This window comes from Panthera leo, chromosome F2, assembly GCF_018350215.1.
Source record: "Panthera leo isolate Ple1 chromosome F2, P.leo_Ple1_pat1.1, whole genome shotgun sequence".
NCBI classification, from domain to species: domain Eukaryota; kingdom Metazoa; phylum Chordata; class Mammalia; order Carnivora; family Felidae; genus Panthera; species Panthera leo.
Genome location: NC_056695.1, coordinates 79,968,048 through 79,993,026, shown reverse-complemented (window position 1 = coordinate 79,993,026; position 24,979 = coordinate 79,968,048). Strand labels below are relative to the sequence as shown.

Sequence of the window (24,979 nt, the reverse complement as noted above, 5' to 3'; positions counted from 1 at the left end):
CTAATCTGTATCTTTCGTGTAAATGGAATCCGACTCTACAGAACCTTTTACGCCCGCGGCTGTTTGGACCGAGCACGGTGTTTCCAAGGCTCGTGCGGCCCATGTTGGCACCGCCTCCCTCCTTAGGCTCAAGGGCGCTGTTGTATGGATGTCGCACCGTTTGTTTGTGTTCATCTCTTGGTGGACATGGGGGTTGTTTCTACCTTCCGACTGCTGTGCATCACGTACCAGGCGGTGTGTGGACATAATCCGTAGTCGCTGGGTTGTACTCCCTAACTGAGGGGACGGTCACACTGGTTTCCGCGGGGGCCGCACCGTCCTACGTTCCCACCGACCCTGTTATCACTGCCTTTTAGAGAATGAAGTTCTCTACGTAATAAGCCATTTTGCCATCCCTTATCATTTACTGAAGTGCAAACAAATACTAGGTTTAAGCATGTTTTGCCCAGATCTACTTAATACCCGTAAGATACATCCATTTATTCATGCCAGGATTTATTTTTAGTTATTATTATTTTTTAATGTTTATTTCTGAGAGAGGGAGAGAGGGAGCATGAGTGGGGGAGGGGCAGAGAAAGAGGGAGACACAGAATCCGAAGCGGGCTCCAGACTCCGAGCTGTCAGCACAGAGCCTAACGTGGGGCTCGAACTCACGGACTGTGAGATCGTGAGCTGGGCCGAAGTTGGACGCTTAACCGACTGAGCCACCCAGGCGCCCCAGACGTCTCTTGCACTTTGTGTAATCTGTGACAGTCCCTCAGTCTTTGTCTTTTGTGACCCTGATGTGGAGCCCTTTCCAGGTGGGTGCCTCGGTCCTTTCAACGCACCCCCATCATTTTTTTACTGTTTCCCTTCCGGACCTACAGGCTGGTCCAGGCTCACCTGTGCTGGGTTTTTTTTCTGCCGCAGCCCATTTCCTTTTGGTGGAGAGTGGCGTGAGAAGACCTGGGCACGGGGGGGTGTGTGCTTTGCTTGTTGGGGTGTCCTTGTGGTAGACACGGCTAGGCAAGCTATGTGTTTGTTCTCACACACACGCGCGTGCACATCTATATTTATCCGTCCTTCTGTATTTATATATGAAAAACCGTGAGTTCCTGCCCATACTTCTGATTCTGGTCCAATACCACCAGGTTTATTCTGGCTTTCCTCTTTCCTCATTTATGACGTCTTGTGAGATAGCGAGAAGTCTGTGTCTCGTTCAGACCTACTACACGGAAAGCGGTGGCAAAACTGCTAACCGGCGTCCTTGGGAGAGACAGATGTACCGACTGGAGAACTGGTGTGTGTGCGCGTGTGTGTGGGGCTCGTTTTGTGGGTAGCCAGACAACACGCGGTCGGAACCTTGTGCTTCAGAGGGCCTCCCCGGTGCCTCTGTCCTCTGCTCCCTTCTCTCTGACACCCCCCGCCTGTGCACCCCGGCATCACTGTGGGAGGTCTCGGGTCCTCGCTTCTCGTTCTGGTGCCTGACGCATTCCGTTACGTGTCCGCGGAGGGTAGTAAGTAGTCCCGACTGGAAAATGACGTTGTTCTTCGTGCTGCAGGTGGGACTGAAGCAGACGCAGGAGGGCCAGAGCCCCAGCTCCTGCGTGGACTTGCTGTAGGCGTTGCTCAGGTGCACGCTGACCTTGCTACAGAGTGTGCACCAGAGCCCGGATGGGACTTGGAACAGCTGCTAGCGGAAGGCCCCGAGACGCCGCTGGCTGCGTGTACATGTCGGGTGCGCGCATGGTTAGCGGCCCAGGCAGCTCAGCCCCGCAGCCTCTCCCCCCTCTGCATCCCTCCCCCTCCCCCCCCCCCCCCCCCCCGCAGCCCTCCCCTGCAGCCTCTCCCCACTCTGCATCCCTCCCCACTCCCGTGCAGCCCTCCCTCTCTCTCTCCCCCCCCATAGCCCCTCCCCCTCAGCCTCTCCCTGCTCCCCTGCATCCCTCCCCCCTCCCCCTCAGCCTCTCCCTCATCCCCCCCCCACGCAGTCCCTCTTCCTCTCCCCTGCAGCCCTCCCCCGTATCCCTCCCCCCTCCTTGTACCCCCTCCCCTTCATCCCTCCCCCCGTAGCCCCTCCCCCCCAGCCTTCCCTCCCCTCCCCCATGCAACCCCTCTCCCTCGCACCCCTCCCCTGATGGGGGTCTCCTGCGAAACGCTGTGGCTGTGTAGACTCCCACTGTAGACAACATTGTCTCCTGGTCCTAGTGTTTAAAAAATTACTCTTCCCTTCACGGTGAAAAGAATACATCTCATTTCAAAGAATTTAGGAGATAGTGAAATAAAAAGAGAAAAGAGTCACCCCTAATAATCCTCAGGAGACATAGTTAATATGTATGAGTTTATTTCTAGATATTTTTTCCCTTTTTTTCACCTTCTCAACCTTTTATTACTTTCATGACAGTGCACTTGCAGCATAACGGGGGGGGGGGGGGGGAACGGGCAGGTGACCTGCAAAGTAGGCAGGTCACCTCAGGGGCCAGGGGCGACCTTTACCCGCGGTGTCACCCGAGTTGCTGTTCCTTCCTCCTCAGTCCCCTGTGTGGAGATAGTCGGGTCACCTGCACGCATAACTGATGTTACACCTGTTCCCCCCGCCCCCCCCCCAATCGTGGGTGTTGATAAGTGCTGGGCATCCGGGGGCGCAGGGCCCCGTCTACAACGTGCTTACCGTGGGAAAGCGGCCCCCACGGACCCGGGCCGTGACCGTGGGCAGCTGTGGCCCGACTCCCGGCTCCTGTGCCTCCGTGGCCTCATGAGGTGGAGCTGGCGTGGACAGTCCCGACCGTCGTGAGGATTCGGTGGCTTTATGAACCGGCTGCCTGGCCCGCAGCGAGCGCCCCATCACCTGCTGGTGTCATTATCCTTGTTCCGTGCCCTCTTAACACACCCTCCTTCCCCTCAGAGGTATTTTCTGTCCCTGATGGAGTGTTGGGGGGGTTGGGGCCTGAGGGCAGGACCGCACAGCTCGTAGCTGAGAATAGGTCATCACGATCTGTCTGGTGGAGGCAGGGTGTGTGTGGGGGGAATAATCTGCTTCATAAAACCACACAGGCACTGAGATACAAACAATTAATGCCAAAACATGTCTTCCCTAAGGGATTAATCCCAGACACCCCCTTGCCCTAAGCTGACTTCATTCATTGGCAGTGGCGGGGGGGGGGGGGGGGGGTGCTCCAGGACACCTGCTGGGCACCCACAGTGTGGCCACCTGTACCCCAAGGCCGAGTGGAGAGAGGAAGGCAGTTTCCGGGGCTCTGCAGCCGCGTGCCCGGGTTCACCTCCTGGCCTCATCACGTTAGCTCCCGGTGCCTGTTTCCTCATCTGTGAAACAAGGGTGAAGATAATGACCGTACCAATTTTGTTATTACAACTAATAATGGTTAATATAAAATTGTTCCTAGAATTATCAGGGTAATTAACATTGTATATTTTATACGTAACGTGCAGGGATATTTAGTGATAGCAGAGAACTGTTGATATACTTATTTGTCTTAATTATTGTCATGATTGTTAATTACGTAATGTTAATTATTCTAACAATTGTAATTAACAGTCATTACCGTGAAAAAGTGAGTTCCTACACAGAAAGCGCCCCCTGGTGCCTAGGATGTGCTCAATGCAAATTACTTATTATATCAGCGATTCTCTTAGCGGGTAGAAGAAAGGTCGCACGCAGCTCCTTTGGGGAGTATGCCCTTCTCTGGGAACTTGAAAATTATGCCTCGCGGTAAGTTTGTGCCAGCGTGGCCTGTTGTCTGTGGTCAGTGAGGGCCGCTGTGGCGGTGGGGGGGGGCCTCGGCAAGCCTTCTCTCCCGCCTGGGTGATGGGGTGTAGAAACTGCGCGGATCTGGGTTACAGGGTGTGCATGCGAGGGTGTGGGCGCCTCGGTGTACACGCTGTATAGTCGCCCAGAGGTGTCCCTCTGAGCCCTGCAGGACAGCAGGTCTCTCCACGGAACTTTCCGTCACGCTCCTGGAAGACACGTCTGCTGGCTGAGGGAGGCCCTTCGGTTCTGAGACTCCCCATGAGAGACTACAAACCCATACAGACGAGTGTGGCACGTGTTTCTCGTGAAACACCCTTCTTTGAACCGGAACAGATTTTTCTGATTCTTCTAAGTGACTGTTTCCCGTACTTGGTCCGAGTTGTTTGCGTGAACGCTGTCAGAGCTGTTTTCCAAACAAAGCCCCAGAAGGAGCAAAGCAGGCACATTGGTGCTGTAACTCAATAGTGTGTCTTAATTGGAAACAGGCCTCGGTGTGGATGGGGTCTGTGGTGGGCGGAAGGGGCACATCTCCGCACGGAACACGGTAGAGTTGCGGGCAACCACCTGCAGGAGGCTCGTCTAGATTTTAAGAACAAGGCAGAGAACCCAAACCCGCCGTGAACCTGCGAGGACTTCATTTAACCAGTTTCCGTCCGTGTCCCCCAACACGCTGCAGTCCACAGAAATGACTTCCCACGTGATGTGGTATCTTTTTATTGTTCCCTGAAGTATCGGCTGTTGGTCTGGTAGTGGAGGGGTTCCCTTTTCATTTTGGGACCTTGGCTTAGAGCCGGCCGCTGCTCACGCGGCGTTTCAGTGTCGTGAAAGCCGTGCCAGCCAGTGTGACGCGAGAGCAGCCCCCTTGTGGGCCGGGGGACTGAGGGCGGGTGCAGACGGTGGGTGGCCGCTGACCCCTGGTCGGCTGCCTCCGGGCATCGGGACCTGAATCCCGCGTGGGCCCCTGTCACCCTCCACTTTGTTTCCTTCTTGTTTGTTTTACGAGTGGACCGTCGTAAATGCTTGCGTTTGGCAAATCAGTATCTTTAGCCTTAAGACCTCAAGTGCTATTTACAGCGTGACTACGGGACTTAGGAGACCGTAGGGGAAGTGTGCAGAAGGTAGTGAGTAGGTGTGTGGCAGGGACCCACGTGGATGGCCGCAGGAGTGTGTGATGAAGACGGAAGGAGAATCACGAGGCTCCGGAAGTGACTTCTGCTGCAGAGTGAGGACCGGGGTGGGGGGCAGTTCAGCTCAGGTGTTCTGTACCGTGCGGTGCTTCAGGTGTGCTGACACGGCCCTAGTCAGTACTGCCAGTGAGGAAACTGAGGCACAGCAGGCCGTGCTGGCTGGAGCCCAGACATGGAGCTGCCTACAGGGTCCAGGACCTTGACCCCCATCGGCGGCATCCAGATATTGGGAGGACCTGGCACACACCAGTGGGCCCGCTCCCGTGGTTGAACGCCAGGAGAGTAGCTCTTTGCTTTGCCACCATTGTGCAAGTGTAGAGGATCCTTTAAGAGAAATCTTTGTAGCAGCAGAAACTAAAGACCGATCAGTTGAAACGTTTTTTAGAATGCTCTTCTGAATTAATGAATACTGACTTGGGTTCTGCTTTGGCTTTCTTATTTTTTTTTTTTTATTAAAAAATAATTTTTTTAACGCTTACTTGTTTTTGAGGGAGACAGAGCACGAGCAGGGGAGGGGCAGAGAGAGAGGGAGACACGGAACCCGAAGCAGGCTCCAGGCTCCGAGCCATCAGCACAGAGCCCGACGCGGGGCTGGAACCCACGAACCGCGAGATCATGACCTGAGCCGAAGTCGGACGCTTAGCCGACTGAGCCACCCCGGCGCCCCTGCTTGCTTTTTTTAAGCCGTGGGTCTGTGATGCCCTCTGGTATACTTTGTGACGCTGACCCTGCAGAACTCGACACTTGGGGGGATTTCCACTAACCACACCTTTGTTAATATCTGAGGCATTTTCTGAAGCTGCCCCTGCCGCTTACCGATGTCTGAGACCACTTCAGACTTTTGTGAAGGATGATGACCAGGATTGGGTGATAGGGTGAAGGCCCAGCTGCTGGACCCGTAGGTCACTTTACATCAGAAGGAAATGCCTGCACTGAGGGTGGGGCCCGGTGAGCCATGGTGGCCGGGGTGCCGCTGGCTCTCTGCCTCGTGTCGCTCACCGTGGTTTGTGCGCCGACCTTCACCTAGCCGGTATGATCGTGGCGCGTGCCCATGTTGAGATCACTTCCCTGGTGGGCTGGTGTCCTTGCTGTCCCTGTGTGCAGTTGGCATGTTAGTGCAGGGGGACACGGGGGCCTAAATTCAGTGGCAGGTTGTTGTTTTAAGATTGAGCTACAAAATAGAGGAGGAGGAGGAGGGCAGACTGGCATTTCCAAGCCAGTCTGCAGATGCTCTCCTCTCCCCTCTTGATAGGATCACCTCTGACTGAGCCCCCGGGGCTGGTGAGGGGCCGTCATCAGGCCCGTAATTCTCCAGCATAGTAGCTGGGCAAGAAAGCTGTTTGCTCAAATCTTTTCCCTGGTGAGAGTTTATGTATTTTGAAGTGAATGATGTTTGCTGCCTTTGAGTTGAGCGCTTGATAAATAGTTGTTTAAACTGGAGTGGCTGAATGAACTCGGAAGTGATTTGATGATTTGCCAAAACCTCCCCCACCTCCAAAAAAGAAAACAAAAGTATTGGAAACGCGCACTGGTCTCTGTTCCTGGATTCCAAAAGTTCTCTGCTGGTACAGACTCTGTGTACTTGCCTCCCTCTCCGTCCTGGGTTGTTTCTGTTGGAGGAGAATGCTAAGTGGGTTAATCCAAAGACGTTTGTAAATTAACTTAATCCACTGAGGTCTACCGTGGATCATTGCACTAACTTTGGAACAAGCAGGGACTGTTTATTAATGATTAACTCTGTGTTTGTTCTGTTGACATTTTGTGTGTGTCCATTTCCTTTTTTTGGTTGGCAGTTTCCTAGAGAGAGGGGACCATCTGGGGCCGTCTGTCCTTCTCACGTCCCATGTCCGCGAGACTCGGCACCGCTGATGAGCACGTCTGAGCTGCACTGCCCAGAGCCCAGCTGCCTGGGGCGGGGCGGGCCCTCCCAGCTAGCCCGCGGGGTTGCTAGACCACGAACCTCTGTGGGGCCCCAACAGTTGGAGTTTCCTGTGTGTCCCCAGTGGTCGCAGGTGGGGCCATTATTCCTGGAGAAGCCTGTGGCAGAGCCGCAGTGTTTTCAGAAGATAGTCTGGATGACAGTCCCCACCCACAAAACGAGCAGTTCAGACAGTGGCTCTGACAGCTTTCTGCATCAGGACCTGTGTAAGGTCTCAAATGATCAAGGACCCCAAAGACCCTTGTTTCCGTGGGTTTTATGTATTAATAATTACCGTGTTAGAAATTAAACCCAAGGAGCCTACAGAATAATGCATACATAGTAAAGAGAGCGTATGTTAATAGATGTCAATTAATAGATCGCACACGTTAGGAGATGTGTGTTAATAGATCTTTTTTTTTTTTTTTAATGAAAGGTAACTTTTTTAAAAACAAAAAAAATGTAGTGAGAAGAGTGATACTGTTTTACACTTTTTGTAAATCGCCTTAAGGTTTGGCCTAATGCAAGTGGCTGCCTTCCACATCGAGTCTATGGGGATGTGTTGTTTTTGTTGAAGTGCAAGGAAGAAGTCTGGCCTCACACAGATAAACAGCTGAAAGGGGGGAGGAGTGTTTGTTTTGAGAGTGAGAGAGCACACTAGAGAGCATGAGTAGGGGAGGGGTGGGGGGAGAGAGAGAATCCCAAGCAGGCTCTGTGCTTTGTGCTGAGCCACCGCGGAGCTCGATCTCAGGACCTCAGGACCTCAGGACCTCAGGACCTCAGGACCTCAGGACCTCAGGACCTCAGGACCTCGGGACCTGAGATCATGATCCTGAGCTGAGATCAAGAGTCTGAACCACCAGGCGCCCAGGAGGAGTATTTAAGTAGCCTTTTCGGATGGTTGTGGCTGTTCCTCTTTGCTACCACCCCCAAACTCAGCCAATAGCAGTTTCTTAAAAGCTGGTTGCAGCGGGATCGGTACTTAGCTGGGTGTGATGTCACACGGCAGGTGTTGGGCAATATTGGCTCACTGACTTGCGCGGGTTTTCCAAACATCTGCACATGTCACTGCACACGGTCACACAGCGTATTCGTGGATATCGCCACACGTCTTATCGGAAAGAAGTCTCTGTTAAGCTCGTGGGGGTGAGTACGTGTTTTCCACAATTCGGATTTTGGCGGCAAAGCTTGCCTCGTATCCTTGCACCAGATCCCGGCGGCTCTTCTGGAGTGGCAGGCCCACTAGGTTCAGGGCCGGGGACGCGTCTATCCACCACCCAAGGCCATTTCCCCACCCCCGGGAAAAGGACGCTCAGCTCGCGGCCTGACACTCAGGCCGGTACTTTTCCTCTAGACGAGGAGACAGCCGCCGCGTTTCGGGAGACGCACACTTCCTGTTTCCTCACACAGACAGAAAAGGCTGAAGGGTCAGTGTTCCGTGAGACGAATCCTTCGCGCGGGGCACTTCTGGGGAGCCCGGCCTCCCCGCCTCGCGCGGGTCCAGTGCTGAGCCGCCGCCCAGCCGGGTCCCGGCACCTGCAGTCTCACCGGCCATTGACCCTTCCGTGTACACAGAGGGTAAATAATGTCTCGGTGTCGTGCCGAAAATACTTGTGACCTTGGGAAACGCCCTCAGAGGCTCCTGGGGACCCCTCTTCCCCCACCCCCCCCCCAGGAATTCCTGGGACCCCTCTTCGAGAATTGCTGCGTTAGGAGAACCCTAAGTTGTGTTCTCTCTGTGGAATGACGGGTGTGTGGCTGTCTGATGGCAGAGGGTGTTAGAGAGTCCAGGCTAATGAAAGTGCAGCGAGCCTTACGAACATGTTTTAATGAAACCGCCAAGGAGGGAGTCAGGTTTGGAGTCTGGGTTCTCGTGTGTGTGGCGTGGCCTGGCCGTGACCGCGTGAGGGGCTCGGGGGCTGTGCTTGCGTCCTCCGGGCGGGCCGGCTCCTTGGCGCGGGTGGGGGTGGGTGGGAAGTGGGGCCCAGCCTGCTGGCTCCGTGTTTCGGGTTGTCGGCAAGGGGTCTTGTGTTCTTTCTGGAAATAGGCAGCTTCGCTGAGTGGCGTCTTCACTTTGGTGAATTCCGTTTGTGCCTTTTGTGGAAGTGTTTGTAAAGGTCGTTCTGTTAACAGAGCCTCTGTCTTCGCCAGCCGATACGGATGAGTTTTCGTCCTTGTTTCGGTACTTCTTGAGTTGGGGGCTTCGTCTGAGAGAGCCTGGCAGTCTGCAAGTGACCTCCATTCCTGGCTTGTGTCCAGAATGAGTTTAAGACACTTTTCTTGGGGCACGGGGAGTGACCCCCTTCCCCACCGCCTGTCCTGCTGGCTCCTTGTTGCCACTGGATTTAAACCCAGAGTGTCTTACCCCGCCCACCCCCCAGGAACAGCCAGAAGCCCGCTTGGGGATTTGTTGGTGGGTGTGCTCAGGTAAAGCGTGGTCTCTGCGGCTGCTGTTCAGGATGGTGTGTGTGCTTTCGCTGGTAGCTTCTGACCTGCTCTAGAAACAGATGAGTGAATGGTGTGACCCACATAGAGAAAAGTGTTCTAATTGATTCTTAACCAGCAGGCGTCCACCTCCGAGCGTTTGAAAACTTTCGAAGAGTGTGCTGATGCGCTGCCTCGTCCCAGCCCTGGCCCGGGGACAGGGCAGAGACCTTGCCGTCTCGCCCGGACTGGTGCGGGGCCCTCCCCTCCCTGTTCCCTGTGCTCCTCACCTGTGTCTCTGCAGTCTGGCACCGTGCCTTCCTCCCTCAGTGTGTGGGAGCACCTGCCGTGGGCTGAGCCGTGTGCAGGCTGCTGAGGTGATGCAGACCCAGGGGGTTCCTGCTCTCGGGGAGCTTATGACCTGGGGGAGCAGACACAGTGCGTCTACTGAGACGGTGGGGAGGGGGGCGTCGTCGGACAGCGGAGCTGGGGGACGGGGGGCAACATCCGTGGGCCCGAGGGAGGGGTGCGGGACAGGCGAATGCTCAAACCCCGCCGTGGCCGGAACCGAGGCCAGAGGGCAGGGGGCAGGGGGCCGCCGTGGCCTGCTGTGATCACACTGCCTGCTTGGCCGGTCGCAGAGGTTGCCAGCTATTTATAGAACACACTGTGAGCCCTGGAGCCTGGCATCACGACCCAGTGTGACCTCGCCGGGCCCACACCAGCCTCTCCCCCTTCTGCCCTCGTGCCCTTGAGGCGTCTGGTCCCTGGTCGTGGTTCTGGTCCTGCCCACCCATTTCCTGCTGATGGACGTTCCTTGCCTCCAGGGTCTGCCCAGAGTGGGCGTCTCGGGAAGCCTTGCCAAATAGCTAAGTAAGAACACCTTGGTCTTTTGTCCAGTCAGAGGCTTGTTTTGTTCCCCCCCCCAGCAGCCTGATCCCACCTCCCCGATCCCTACGCTGCTGTGGCCCGCGGAGCGAAGCCAGCAGTGGCTCGGGTCCCTGGGAGACAATGTTAGCAGGTCCCACCCCGGTGGGTGTGCAGCGAGGGGTGCCAGTGGGAAGGAGGGGCACTGGATACTGTGGATGGACAGATGGACAGACGGACAACGGCTTCACGGTCGGCTCCTCTGCTCAGCTGTGCTAGCCCTGCGTGGGATCCCACCCTGACCACCCGTGGGACCATTTGGACGTCCTGAATCTGCTCTGTGACCCAGCAGGTGACCCCGGTATCACTCTTGGAAGCCACTAGAAAGTAAGAAGTCTGCAGGGACTTCTTTTTACTGCTTTCGTCTGGCTCCCTCAGCATGTAGGGCTTCTGGGTGTTTCGGGGAGGGTAGATCAGTGGCCTCAAACCACAGACGCTCTGCTGGCCGAGCGTAGGACTCAGTGGTTTTCCTGGAGCCCGTGGCCACGAGCGAGCAGCTCTGGGCGAGGTCGCCGAACACTTGCCGTGACCTTCTCTCAGCCCACGCCCGCTCCTTGGGGTTTCGGTGAGTGCTGTCTGCTCGGGCCCTCTGCTGTGTTCCCCTCTGCGGGCACCTGCTGGGCCTCCTCTGATGACTGGGAAGCAGAGTGCAGGCCACACGGGCTGCTCAGGACTGGCGTTCTGCCCCTGGAGCGTGGCTGGGGGCCTGGAGTATGCACTGAGTGGCACAAGGGAGGTGTGCTAGAGGGGACGGGGGGGGGGGTGGGGGGACCATGCCGAGATCCACATTGGGATGCTTAGCCCTCTCTGGTATAACACTAACACTCGAGAAAACAACAGCTTTATTTTTTCAAGATATAGCTCACAAAGCCCCAAATTACCACTGTATTTTTTATGTGTTGTGGTTAAAGATCTGAAGGATGAGTTATAGTGCCGATAACCGGGTCCGGCAGGCGAGCTCCGTGCCACAGCTGGCAGAGGAAGGCCCGTTCCTCTCCACGAGCGTGAAGGGGCCCAGGGCTGAGAGCACAGGATGGTCACGCGTTCCCTGTGGGTGTGTAAGATACGCATAATGTAAAGTTCTCCATTTGAGAGCGTACCATTCAGTGGCCTCACGCGCACTCACAGTCTGGGGACCACCACCTGTCTCCCAGTTCCAGAATTCTGTCACCACCACCCCCCCCACCACCCACGCCGAGCAGGAACCCTGTACCCACTGGCCACCACTCTTAGTATAGGAGGTACCAAAGTCCGCATGTCACACGGTTCTGCTTGTAGGAGCGTCCAGAATGGTACCTCTTGTGTCACCTGAGAGTATCTTCGGGGTTCACGGCACTGCAGTGGGTGATAGTGTTTCATTCCTTTCTACGGCTGGAGAACATTCCGTCGCGGGGACATCCCGCATTCTGTTTTATCCCTTCCCTGGACAGTAGACCTTTGGAGTTGTTTCCAGTTAAGATATTTTTAAATTATAAAATTCTTACTTTTCTGTGCCTTAAAGCTTTGCCAAAATTACAAATGTGTGTGACTTTTTAAAAAAAAATTTTTTTTGACCTTTATTTATTATTGAAAGACAGAGACAGAGCATGAGCAGGAGAGGGGCAGAGAGACAGGGAGACACAAAATCTGAAGCAGGCTCCAGGCTCCGAGCTGTCAGCACAGAGCCCGACGCGGGGCTCAAACTCACAAACTGCAAGATCATGGCCTGAGCTGAAGTTGGACGCTTAACGGACTGAGCCACCAAGGTGCCCCGTGTGTGACATTTTTATCAGGGGATACACAGGACGGTTTGCTATGTTTTCCATGCTGCACTGAGAGCATCGGCTTTTGGACGATGTCACCGTCGTTCCCTGTTTGCCTTGTGGGAAGAGAGCGCAGCGTGGGGGAGCCCCGGGTGCCTCTGTGTGAGCGCACGGGTGTTGGGAGCCCTGCTGAGGAGTCTCCCTGAGCCCCTGTTGAGAGTTTGGAATCTGCCTGCTGACTTTAGGCAAATCGAGATGTAGTTGACGTTTGAAAAGACGTTGCGCACTGGTGTTTTTTTTTCTCTGTGTCTGTAAGCATGGGAGAATCTTACGTATTTTTAGTAAGCCCTCCTGAGTTGTAAATTTTTAGCGCGAGCCTATCAATTTATAATCATAAAAAACACCATTCTGCCTCAATTGTCGTATTGGCCGTGTCTAATGTATTTCACAACTCGAAGGCATGAGATGTCAATAGCAGAGTGGGGCAAACAGTTACGTTTGACTCTGTTTCACCTCACGGGAGTTCGTCGGCCTGTCCCTTCCCCGAGGACCCCGGTAAGCCTGCTGGTCCCCCCACACGAGAGCCGTGAGGTTCCCCGGCTGCCGTGGAGGCCCTGAGCAGGCTCGAAGCTTCCCCCTTTCTCTAAGGGTCCGTCTCATAGAGCTTCCTCAGCCATGTGTCTCATCACTCGTGTTCCTGTCCAGTCCACGGTCGGGGGGAGGTGGCCAGAGGAGGGGATCGCTGGGCCTTGGCCCCAGGCGGCGTGGCGGTAACCCCCGCACCGCGGGCAGCCCCAGCCACGGGGGACCGACCGGGCCCCTCGTGTGCCGTTCCGTCTGTCAGTCGGCACACTTCCAGGCGCATTTCTTACTCCCGAGCGTGTGTAAGCGGACAGTCTGATGGTCCCCAGAGCACCCCTCCCTCGGCCTCCAGGAGTCCTAACACGTGGCCAGTTTGGGTTCCTTTCTGGAACCATTCGAAGGCAGTCCTACACGTCGTCATTCGTCCACACATACTTCCGTGTGTGTCTCTAACGACGAGGGCTCTTGAAACGTGGGGTCACGTACCAGGACTCCCAAGCGATGGCTGGTCCCTAACGGCAGAGGGACGGTCAGGGCTCAGGTTCCCCCGTGGCCTCACGGTTGCCTTTTTATCGCTGGTGTGTTGGCGTCGGTGTTTGTACGCACAGTCAGCCGTGAATTCCGGCACACCTGAACAGTTTTGCTCACGTAATTTTCAGGCTCGTGGAGGTTAACTCCTGGCCGGAGGCCGTTGCCCGGTGACTTCCTGACTTTGCCCACAGTGCAGAGCTTGCGTTGGCCGCTCACGTGGTTTTAGGGACACGTGCTGTCCATTGCATCATTTACCGAGTGCCCCCGGAACTCCGTCTTCAAACGACGTCTGCTCCGGCCCCGTGGGTTGTGCACCTGGGCCGCCGTGGGCCGGCGAGGGAGGCAGTTCTGCCATTAAGGCCGGGTGCTCTGGCGGCCTGGAAGGCTGGGCTCCCTCGGTGCTGCTGCACTCAGCCTCGTTGCCCCCCCCCCCCCCCCCCAGGAACCTGGGTGCAAACACCGGGTTCTTCCGAAAGCCTCGGACGGTCGTGGCTACTCCACACAGTTCGTTGGCCAGGGCGGGCCGTGCACCTGAGTCTGCGGCCAGCCACCTGCCACGTCTGTGCGCCCGGGAGCCGGTGCCAGGAACGCGCTCCTCACGGAGAGTCTGTGAAAACTGCAGCGTAGGTGAACCTTGAAAGCGTTGTGTTCGGTGAAAGCAGCCAGGCGTGTGAGTCTGTGTCCATGAGGTGCCCAGAGCAAGGAAATCCAGAGACAGGAGAGCAGATGACTGACTGGTCACCAGGGGTGGAGGGGGAGGGTAGGAGTGACTCCTTGCGGGGTGTGTGGTTTCTTTCTGGGGCGGTGAAGATGTCCCGAAACCAGACGATGCTGATGGATCTGCTAAAGCCCCTGCATCATACACTGTAAAACGGTTAAGGGGGTACCTTTTATGTCGTGTGAATTCTAATATGGTTACGAAAAACAAAAACAAAACAAAAAACCCCCCAAAACTGGCCCCGGATCATTCTATGCATGCCCCTTCCTGAACCCAGATTTCCAGGCTCAGCTTTGGGCTCGAAGGTGCCCGCAGACTTCCGTTTGGAGGTGTGCACTTTTGGTTGGTTCATGAGCAGCAGACGTGACCCTGGGGTCCCACCTGATGCTAAGTGGGGTCCGCTAGGACCCAGGAGACCTAGTCTCTGGGCTTCACCAAGCTGCAGAGGGTGCTGGGGAAAGTGCCCCCTCGCCGCCCTTACTCCGTGTCAAGATGGACGCGATCCAGCCAGGGACTGGAGCCTGGCGTGAATGGGAAAAGGCCGCAATTGTGTCGTTTAAAGACGGAAGCATCCTGCACCCGGCAGGGTCCATAATCTGAGATGTGTGCAGGTGTCCGAATTTCTTTCCAGCCCTTTAAAGAACACCGAGCACATTCCTATTTAGTTAAGTTGTGGGCTTGTCTCTCTTACGGAAAAATTGAGTAAAGAGGGTTAACAGTCCTGGGCATTCTACCTGCTGGATTTTCAAGAAATCCTAATTAATTATCCTGACACAAAACAAAATAAAGACAAAAACTTGTACCTCTATGGGATGTCGGTATTTAGAAGTGACATCTCAGATGTTCAGCTGCACCGATTGAGGGAATTTTCTGGTGTCTGTCTTTTGGTAAACTTGCTTTTCAGTGTCCCCTCAGGGAGCTGTATTCATTCCAAGTGAGGGGACTCCGGTCGAGTTGGAGTGAACCTCAGGTGTCTGCGGCAGGAGCCTTGCTGAAGAGAGCAGGGAAATCACTCAAAGCCGAAGCTCGTGTTACTTAGTCTTTTCAGATGCTTTTCTTGGTGCAAGGGGCATTCTGGGATTTGTTTGTTTATTTTTGGTAATCGTACCATGATATGTGCTGATGAACGTGTGCCTTGTTTTCCTTAAAATAACATTACTTTTCACAACATACAGGGATTGTAATTTAAAATAAACACGGGAGCATCCTTACAATAACGTCTGAGATGAAACGCTTGATTGCTGAATATATTGCTGAGGAGAGGAAGTGTGTTTCTTTCCTTTCACCGCGGCCGCGTTGCAAACCGGACCCTGCAGGTGCCCAGGCTGGGAGTGTTTTCATGTGTAACGAGAATCCGTGTTGATCACAAAAGAAAGATATAAACAGAAGCTGCAGCTTTTCCTTCGTAATATCTATTTGCAGCCTCTCTTATGCTCTGTTTAAAACGGGACTCTGAAGCGTTCCTTGTAGAAAAGAGTGACTGCAGAGAGACGCGGTTGTCCAGGTGCAGGAAGCTCTTAAGGCAGACTCAGAACCGCTCTCGCAGGAACCGAGAAGTTTCTGTCTCCAGGGCCGTGTGGGCTGGGTGCCCGGCCCGGTGCAGCCGCCGTGGGCGACGGCCGAGCACCCCCTTGCCCACAGGAAGCGGCGTGTGCGTCTCCCCGGGTCTCACCGGCACAGGGGCGGTGTGGGGTGGCCCGGCCGTGGCAGGCCGAGAGGGCCGGAGCCTAGAGCAGGAGGGGCCGGGCGATGCCACGTGTGGCAAGGAGGTGTCCCTGAGAAGGTGGCTCCTGAACACAGGCCTGAAAACAAGTGCGCGGGCCACAGGCCTCTGAGGAGGAGTGTTTGGGTGGAGGGAAGGCAGGGCGGAAGCCGCGGGCGGAGCGGGGAGCAAGAGCTGGCAGGGTGGCCGAGCCGGGGCCTCTGACGGAGACAGGGTGCTGCGGGGGAGGGGGGGGGCGGATGGGGGGGCACAGAGTGACACAGTTTGCCTGCCAGCTTCTGACCGCTGTGTGGACATGGGGGGGGGGGGGGGGGACCACTTAGGAATTGCGGAGTAGTCCTGCGGGTTCGCACCGTGTGCTCACCGGAGGCGGAGGGGGGACCTGGCAGACTCCGGGTCCACGGGGGGGCATCGTGAAGGTGGAGGCAGGGAGGTTTTGTCACAGGCCGGGTGTGAGGGGTGACAGCATCGTGGTGGCCTGAGCGGTGGCCTCATGATTGAGACGAAGACCCCGTCGGGGGGGGGGGGGGGAGCGTAATGCGGGGTCTTGGTGACTCTGTCAGGTGGGTTTGGAGGGGTGGGGGGATCCTCCTGACTTGGGGAGGGGCAGTGGTGCTGGGAGGAAGGGACTGGGAGGCTCCCAGTGTGGCCAACTCAGAGGGGCCGGGAGAGGGGAGGGCCGGCGAGCGGGCCAGCAGGCGTGAGGGAGGGCGGGAGTTGACGTGGGACACATTTGAGTCTGCGCGGTGTGCTGGACGGGCAGCTGGAGCCCTGAGAGGTGCCCGGGGGCATGTGGACCGGAGAGGCCTCCAGCGGTGCTCAGGGTGTAGAGGGTGCTGGTGGATGAAGGGGCAGAGCTGGGGAGCGGGGGTCCAGGGCTGAGACGCGAGGAGTCACGAGGAGCTGGCCCGCTCGTTGTCAGGTGCAGCCGACGGCACTGCCGGGCCGAGGTTTGACCGTGTGACGCGACGACCCTGGGAGAGCGCTTCGTGCGCGTGGTGGGGGCCCCGCCCGGCTGCAGAGCTGGGGGAGAGTTAGGAGTTAACGCAACCAGTGGCTCGACGGCTGGGGGGCGGACAGTGGGGTCCAAAGACCGCTCCGGCCTGGAGTCTGGCGGGGCTCGCTTTTTACCCGTGAACGACTTTGTGTTAGTTCCTTACAGTGTCTTCCCGCTCGCACTCGTGGGTTCAGAGTTGCTTGTTTGGGTGCTTCGGGATGTTACTTCTCTTTCTTGGGGACGCCTCACCCTTGGCGTTCGCTTCTGTCTAATCAGAGCTGCTTTATAGCTGATGTGCGATTTCCTCTCCAGGGTCTTAGAAGGTCTTTTCTCTGTCTCTGTCTCGTTTTGTTGAAGATGGGAACAGCCTGACTGAGAGGGGAGAGTCACAGCAGAGAGGGGGAGGGGTGGCTGGAGCCTTGTCCCTGATTCCACCCTGGTCTGCAGGCAGAGGGCTGGGCCCGGCGAGGACACCATAGTTCTTCGCCCCCGACAGATGCTCCCGGAGGTGTGGGCCTGGGACAGCTCTATTCTTTTCTTTCTTTTCTTTTCTTTTCTTTTCTTTTCTTTTCTTTTCTTTTCTTTCCTTTTCTTTCCTTTTCTTTTTTCTTTTCTTTTCTCTTCTCTTCTCTTCTCTTTTCTCTTTCCTTTCCTTTTTTTTCCTCTTCTCTTTTTTCTTTAATGCTTATTTATTTTGAGAGAGAGAGAGAGAGAAAACACAAGGGAAGGGCAGAGAGAGCTAGGGAGAGAGAGTTCCAAGCAGACTCCACACGGTCAGCACAGAGCCTGATGTGGGGCTGAATCCCCTGAACAGCAAGATCATGACCTGAGCTGAAGTCAAGAGTCAGAGGCCCAACCTGCTGAGTCCCCCAGGTGCCCAGGACCCTCTTCTGATGGCTGTTACACCCTCCCTCCATGAAGCCAGTGAGTCCGAAGCTGAGGGAGGGGGCGGGAGGGACGTGCCGGACATTTGGCCACGGCCGGGCAGGCCGCCGGAACACCCGGAGGGTCACGGGAGGCCGGCAGCCTCTAAGGCAACATGGGACCAATCAGCAGCATGGTGTTTTTGTCATACTTGGGGCCCGGGTTCAGACCGGCCTTGCATCAACCCTGGATCCCAGGGGAACCGCTTGTGCTCAGCTCATCGACCAACATCTCCTTTTGTTTTCTTTCTGCCCTTAGACATGTTCCCTTCCTGTGAGCCCCGCAGGGCATCAGAAAGCCCATTTCTTCTGGGGGCTTCGCAGCCACATGCCCCTTCCGTGTGCTGAGCTGTCTGCTAGTTTCCTCCACATCCTTGAGTGGGGACATGATTGCCAGAAGACTCCCCAGTGAGCCTTCCTCCACAACATACGTATTTAAGGTGTCCTCGTGCAGCCTTCTTTCTTTACTTTATTTTTTATTTTTTTCATGCTTTATTTATTTTTGAGGGAGAGAGAATGAGAGAGCAAGCAGGGGAGGGGCAGAGAGAGGGAGGCTCCACACCGACAGCGGCAAGCAGGGTGCAGCGCTTGAACTTCTGAACTGAGCCGTGAGATCGTGACCTGAGCCCAAGTCGTCGGAGGCTCAACCGACTGAGCCACCCAGGCGCTCCTGTCCTGTGGCCTTCTTTATCGTAACAGGACTGGCTGGCAGCTGGACATCTGAACAGTCCGTACTGAATTGGGGGCCCTCGTGGGGAACAGCACTGCGACCAGGAAGATCTGGTCGGTGGGCCTGTAAAACATGTGGTGTTTGCTCTGGTTGCTGTGGGAAGAGCCCCCCCAGACCGAGTGGTGCAAAGCCGCAGCTGTTGTGCTCATGGATTCTCTGGGTCAGAAATTGGCACCGGGCCCAGGGGCGGTGTGCTTTCTCTGCCCCGTCAAGCCTCATCCGGGAGGCAGCGGAGTGGCTCAGGGCTGGGACCATCTGGACACCTCTCCACTCGCAGGTCTGGCACCCGGGCTGGGTTGACACCAAGGCTGGTTTCAGCAGAGCCTGCTGGCCAGGGCGCCCACATGGCCTTTCTGTGTGGCTCGGGCTGAGTTCTTCGAGGAAGTATCTGGAAATCAGACATTCCCAGGGAGCAGAGCGGTTGCTGCGAGGCCTCTTCTTATCCAGCCTCACAAATCCCCGGCATCATTTCCCTTTCTCCCCTGCTCTGCGGGTCGAAGCTGTCACCAGTCTGCCCAGACTCAAGGGGAGGGGATGTGGCCCCCAGCTCTCGATGTCAAAAGGAATTGGGTTGCTTTAAGACTGCCGCCGTGTTGTCCTTCCAAAACAGTTAGGACCTATTTCGGGTTGAGAAGCAGAGTCTGACGACCGGCTCTGTGGTTCAGGACGGCCATCAGGTGCCCGGTTGTCGTTCGTGACCGTGCTCTTGCATGAGGGCTATCAGCTAACTGCCGTCACACGTTATGGCAGCTGGGAGCTCCTGGCCCTTCCAGATCCTTCCAAACCATCCTGATCCAGCCAGAGAGCCAGAGGAGGCATGGAGGCTTCCCGGGAAGAGTCCAGACTTTGGAAACAGAGACGCCGGAGTCCGGGTCCCAGCTCTGCGACTGTGCGACCTCAGGCAAGTCAGTTCACCTTGTCCGTCTCTGTCTCTTCTGCAAGATGGCGACACTCCCTACCTTAGCAGAAGTGTTTTGAACCTCACGAAAGGTGAGGTGCCATTTGTCCGGGCACCTGGCACTCAGATTATAGTAACCGGAAGGCGTTGCAGGGAATGGCCTTAGTAGTTCAGCGATATCATTAATGAGAGTCACACGTCGCACCTTCTCGTAGGATCCTGATAGGGAATAACCACCCAGAATCTGGCTCCCTTTTTCCGTGAACAGTGCACATTTCTTGGATCTTTAAGCCCCCCGTGATGCTGACTTATCAGCGTGCTGCAGGGGTTTGAAGAGAGAACATGCGTTAACATGAGGCCAGATGGCTGAGCCTATCACCGAGTGCAAGACTAATTACTTGAAGTATCTTTCAAGCAGATCCTAGCCTGGTCCCTCCTTTGTACCTGCGGTTTTTGTTGTTTCTAAATGGCATCTTTGTAAAAGTCATTTTCCTAATCAGGAGCTGCTCAGGTAGAAGGAGGCAGTGGATATTTAGAATCTTGTTTTCAGCAAGCTTGACGAATTCTTTCAGTTCTCACGGTTGTCTGTGGTTCCGCCGTAGTTTGATGTAGGTGACTGTGCCTCCACGTGGCACTTTCGCGGTTTTGTTTCCAGTCGTGTTGGTTGTTTCTTTTTCTTTTGTTTCTGCACTTGGTAAAACCTGTCGAAGTGGTGATTTCAGGCCTCGTTGTTTGGTTCTGACCTCAGGAGACACCCTTCTGATACTTCTTTTGCGGGAGTGATGTTTTCAGGAGGTTTTCATTGGGTAACTTACTAGGTCCAAGAAGTCCCTTCTGAGTGGCCACGGGCTTTTGCCTGTCTTGTTTGTTTTCGCTTTGTGAATCACGAGAAGGTCCTGATTTCCGGACGACGTAAGGGACGTGTGTATGTGTGCCACACGACCAGTGCCAAAATGGGTTTAGACGCGCGGGGCGCTCCGAGGCGTGCGTGCGTTAACTGTCTCGGCTAGAGGGCCGCCGGGACCTCAGAGGTAGTGTGCAGTCAGGTCCCTGTGAGGGCCGGGCCGTCTCTCCAGGTGTTGAGAGCAGATGCACCGACCTGGCCGGCCACACGGCTTCACGAGGGGCGGGGGGGCGACGCGAGTGAGACTTGGGGTGTGTGGGAGGACACGCGTGGCCCCCAAACCCCTGAAGTCCCGGGTAGATCGGGCGTTGGCATCGGCAGGCTGCACGCGTGACAGAGGTGTGACAAAGCGGGGCGTAAGTTGGAGAACGTGGCGAGTTACTACTCTGTTGCTCTAGTTGGAGGCACTGAACAGGAGCAGCCGGACAGAGACGCAGTCAGTGGGTCCTGTGAACCTGCGGCATCTGAAAGAGTGTCCTGTCGGGTGGCAGGGGCTCTGGGTGGCTCTGGGCACCGCAGGGTCTCCAGGAGAGAGACGTCTGCTGTGGCTGGTTTCCAGGGGCCAAGACGAGGAGCGGGACGGGCTGGGGAGGGAGTGGGCGTGCGGAAGCCAGGTCAGGGACGCCCTGTGGCTCACGGAGCGGCCCGTGCGCAGAGGGCACAGGGTCGCTGAGGGTCGTGCCGCACGGTGGGCACTCATCCGAGCGGGGAGATGGAGTGTTCTCCTGGGGCGGCTGTCAGGCCTGGCAGGGAATGGGGAGGGAGCCGGGACTGTCCTGGATAGAATTTAGCAAAGCGATTGGCTTCAACAGAAAGAAATGTAAGCTCATGCCTGCTCGCTCAGGATTGAAGTCATTTGGACTTCTAGGTTGGCAGCGGCTTAGAAAGAGCCCTTCTCCAGTAACTGAGCCCAAACCAGCGGGTCCCGCTGCGTCCTGCTGGCCTGGTCTAAGACACCTCCTCCTCTTCCTCCTCCTTTCACTTATTTGAGAGAGAGAGCAAGAAGGAGAGGGAGAGAGAGAGTCTCAAATAGACTCCTTGCTGTCAGTACGGAGCCCGATGCGGAGCTCGAACGCATGAACCTTGAAATCACGACCTGAGCCGAAATGAAGGGCCAGGCGCTCGGCCGACTGAGCCCCCCAGGGTCCCCATCTAAGATACTTCTTTTGGGTGTGATGGCTTCAAAATGCCTGACAAAGCCCCTGACTTTGTCCTCCGTAAGGGCCATGGGGACTGTTGTGTGTGTGTCCCCTTCCCGCCTGTGTTGCCACATTAAGCGGCCGAGCTGCTTTGTGGGGCCGTCAGCCCTCCGGGGCATCTGGCCTCAGTCCCGCTCGTCCTTTTCCGTCTGTGTTGGACCACGTAGAGTAACTGATACGGCAGTGGACAGCCACCTTGCAGCCTGGGCACCCAGGGTCACCCGTCAGTTCCCCAGTCGGGCCGATGACGCAGAGCCTTGGTTCTGAGTGACACGGGTTGTGTGTTAGCCGAGGAGGGAGAGATGATGGGTTTCGCCGCCTAGCCGGTAAAAATAGACACTTATTCTTTCCACGGCAGGCGGAAAGCGAAGACTTCACTCAGTAGCCCCGTGGGACAGAACTGAAATTGTGGTTTCTTTCGTTTTTGATACCATTCTTCTCTTCCTGATTCCTTGTCTGTTAAAATTCATCAGGCCTCACGAGCTGATGGTGATGGATCAGGACCCGTGGATTCGCGTTAGCTACACACCCGCCTGCGCGTTGTGCTTCATCCGTTACCCAGGTTAGGGCTTGAAGTCAGGAGTGCGTCCCACGGAAAGAGCCTTGGCTCACGCAGCTGGTGGGTGGCCGTGCCTTCCTTCCAGAAGGGCAGACAGGAGGCAGCCAGACCTGTTCCCGGCCGCTCCCAGTGAGAAGGTCACGTTGCAGCACACCCAGTCCACGACTGCCACGTGAACGGCACGTCTGCAGAAGGTGCTTGCCCTCAGGCGAGATGTGCTCCCAATGTGTATGTTTTCTTTTCCATTAAAAAGTGAATAAAACGTTGGTGGCTACCTGCATTTGGCGGTCACGGCTCTAGCTGGACCGCGGGGCTGTCGGTGCGGGCAGCACCCCTGCACGCGTGCAGATGCCACGCTCCCCGAACCGGGCTGTGGCATCGGAAGGGGCCGTGTGTGCTCGGCATTGGGACCCCCGCTTGTGCCTGCTGCAAAGGGTGGACGTGAGCGAGATGGTTTCTTGCCACCTCAGAAACTCACTCAACCCTGTAACCTGAAGGGAGGAAGGAGGAGGAGGGGGGAGGCGTGTGGGGCACGGTTATAAATGGGCAGAAATCGGTCCCCTACTTTTTTTCCCTTGGGTGCACTTTCAGTATGAGTTCGCTTTATCTGGGATATAGAACCCAAATTGTGGCTTTAATCTTGGACTTGAAATAGCGACGTGCGGGCTTACCTCCGCGTGGCAGGTCCCCGGGCACTGGCAGGTGCCAGGGGGCTCCCCGGGACAACCTCGTGGCTGCGCGTGGGGGGCCCTGCGGGTGGCCTGGTGGCCGCCCATCTTCTAGATGACGGGGCGTCTCCTCCAAGCTGGGCCCCTCCTGTCTACATCTGTGTGGCTGTGGATGAGGGGCCTCAGATATACGTGGGAATCCTAACACACCCACCTCATATCCTGGATTGGGCAACTTTTTTTTTTTAATTTTTTTTTTAACGTTGATTCATTTTTGAGAGACAGAGAGAGACAGAGCATGAGCGGGGAAGGGACAGAGGGAGGGAGACACAGAATCCAAAGCAGGCTCCGGGGCTCTGAGCTGTCAGCACAGAGCCCCACGTGGGGCTCGAACCCACGAACTGCGAGATCATGACCTGAGCTGAAGTCGGAGGCTCGACCGACCGAGCCACCCAGGCGCCCCCTGGATTGGGCAACTTTTTAAAGAGATGTCTCTTAGGCGGAGTACTGGCTGTGCTTGCCACCTCTTAGTTTTTGTTGAACTTTGGAAATTGTCAGAGAAAAATAGAGTAAACACCCATTTATTCTCCTGCCAAAATTTGTTCAAAGTTGGTTTTGTAGGTGTTTAAAAAATAGCTTTCTGTTTTTCTAAGAGTAAATAGTCCACTTAAAAGAATCGAGGCAGAAAGCGCAGAAAGACAACTTATCACATGACCTCCCAGAAGCCACCGCTCGTGTTCACGAGCCTTCCTACCCCACACGTGTGCGTGTGTAGACACGTGACAAACGGGACTGCCTCCAGCGCCGTTGTGGAACTCCTCCCGCTTCCCGGTATGCGGAGTAGTTGTTTGTGTGCGGTGTGAGCAGGTTACCGCAGCAGCTTATTTAACAGACTTTGTGCTGACGAAGTCCTCATCAGTCATGTGTTGGGTGGGCGTTGATGCGTTCCGGGGCGGGGATGTCTTGCTGTTGTGTGTAGGTGTCTGCGTGCTTGAGGATAAATGCCTGCACCCTGAGTTACTTCATCAAAGGGCACAGGATTTTAACCGATTTCTGTAACATACCTTCAAGACCAGCCAGCTTAGATGTAATCACACTGATCATTTTCCCCGGCTCTTCTAAATGCCAGGTAGGCAAAAAAAGTTGTTTACGATTTCAATTTGCATTTTTTGAATGAGGGCTGAATATGTTTTCTGTTTGTCGGCTACTGGTGTTGCCCGTGCGCACTCTCCATGTTTTCCCGTTGGAGTTTCAAATCCTTATTAATCTATACAGACCGTCTACCCAGGTTTAAGTTTTTAGGTTTGTGAAGTTATTATGTCACAACATTTTCCGAATTTCTTGGGCACCAGAGAAGCTTTAAAAATCCCGTGTAGTCAGACTCATCTCTTGTGACCTGCATTTTGGTTCCAAGACAGAGAACATTCCGACTCCCGAATTATAAAGGACTAATTTAATTTTAATTTTAATTTTTTTAAGACTATTCAATTTTAAAGTAGTTCTTTGGATGTCTTTGTTTCAGTTACAAATGTTGCCTATTTACAATCTGTGTCCATTTGGAGTTTGTTTTGTAATAAGATGTGAGGGAGCTCATCTTAACTTTTCCCTCAAATGTTCAGTGTTCCACCTGTCCCTTCTCTCCTGTCCCACGGTTGAAATGTCACCTTAGCCTGCCCTGAACTGTCCTCACGGTTGCTCCTGACGTGATTCTCTGCCCGCTCTCTGCTGAAGTGAGTCCCCCGGGGACAGGGACACAGCAGGTGCTCAGGGAGCATATGGGACACGTAGCCTGAGGCTGGGCACACAGTCAGACCTCAGTTTAGTGACAGCTGTTCCTGGGCTCTCCTGTGCCAACGGAACGAACTTGGGGGGCCTACTTTATGCACCGTTAGCCCACCCATTTCTTTTGGAAAATGTGTTTGGCTTAAACATATCCACTGTCTCAAAAGGACTTGAGGCACCTTAGCCTGGTGGCAGAACTCATGGGCTCTCATAGCAGCAGGACCTGAGCTGAGCCCAGCTTGGTCTGTCCTTACCTTCCCGGTGTCCCAGCAGCAAGCTGGGGGTCACACGTGCCTGGCCCACGGTGAGGACTAACCGGGACAGCACACGTGGTTCTTCCCAAGGAATTGCGGGAGAGCTTAAAGTAATACACACGCTAGAAGGGATAGTTAGTCGTTTTCTGTTGGTGTGGAGAGATGTCCTTGGTAACCAGGGTGGATTCATTACTGTCACAGAGCACACAGTCGTGAACTTTCTGCTTAAGAGGATGGGAACAGAAGACGGGAGGTTAGATTCTTGTATGTTTGGGGTGATAGAAGGATTTAGGTTCTAAAACCTCGCTGGCCTGGCATTGAGTCACCCTCCGGGGTGCCCTGGTTTGTGAAGTGTGGACAACTTGTGTCCGAGAGGGGGGATGTGAGGACAGACGAGGAGGTACCTGGAGTCGTGCCCAGAGCGTAGTAGATGCTTGATAAACACAGCTTCCTTGGTTGAGATGGTGGAGACAGCTTGTGGAAGACGGAGTCATAGTCTCCACGTGGATGCTCCGTGTTTTTGCCGTAAAACACCGGCGTCGAGCTACAGATCGGTGGAGGGGTT

The 24,979-nt window shown here is 55.3% G+C and overlaps 1 protein-coding gene across 8 annotated transcripts in view; it reads left to right on the top strand.

Annotated features, from left to right (window-relative positions):
• AGO2 (argonaute RISC catalytic component 2) overlaps positions 1-24,979 on the top strand; it is a 123,999-nt gene that overhangs the window by 26,620 nt on the left and 72,400 nt on the right. For 2 of the 8 annotated variants that reach the window (XR_006198521.1, XM_042924282.1), the window contains exon 1: positions 23,014-23,209. The exons of 2 other annotated variants lie outside the window; for them this stretch is intronic. Coding sequence is in view for 4 of the 6 variants with exons in the window: in XM_042924282.1 (XP_042780216.1) it covers positions 23,089-23,209 (121 nt within the window). In the remaining 2 variants the exon portion in view is untranslated. Of the gene's footprint in view, positions 1-14,967; positions 15,094-18,890; positions 19,052-21,566; positions 21,939-23,013; positions 23,210-23,383; positions 23,508-24,979 lie in introns of those variants that run through there. 4 more of the 8 variants (XM_042924284.1, XM_042924291.1, XM_042924289.1 and 1 more) reach the window with 4 other exon arrangements.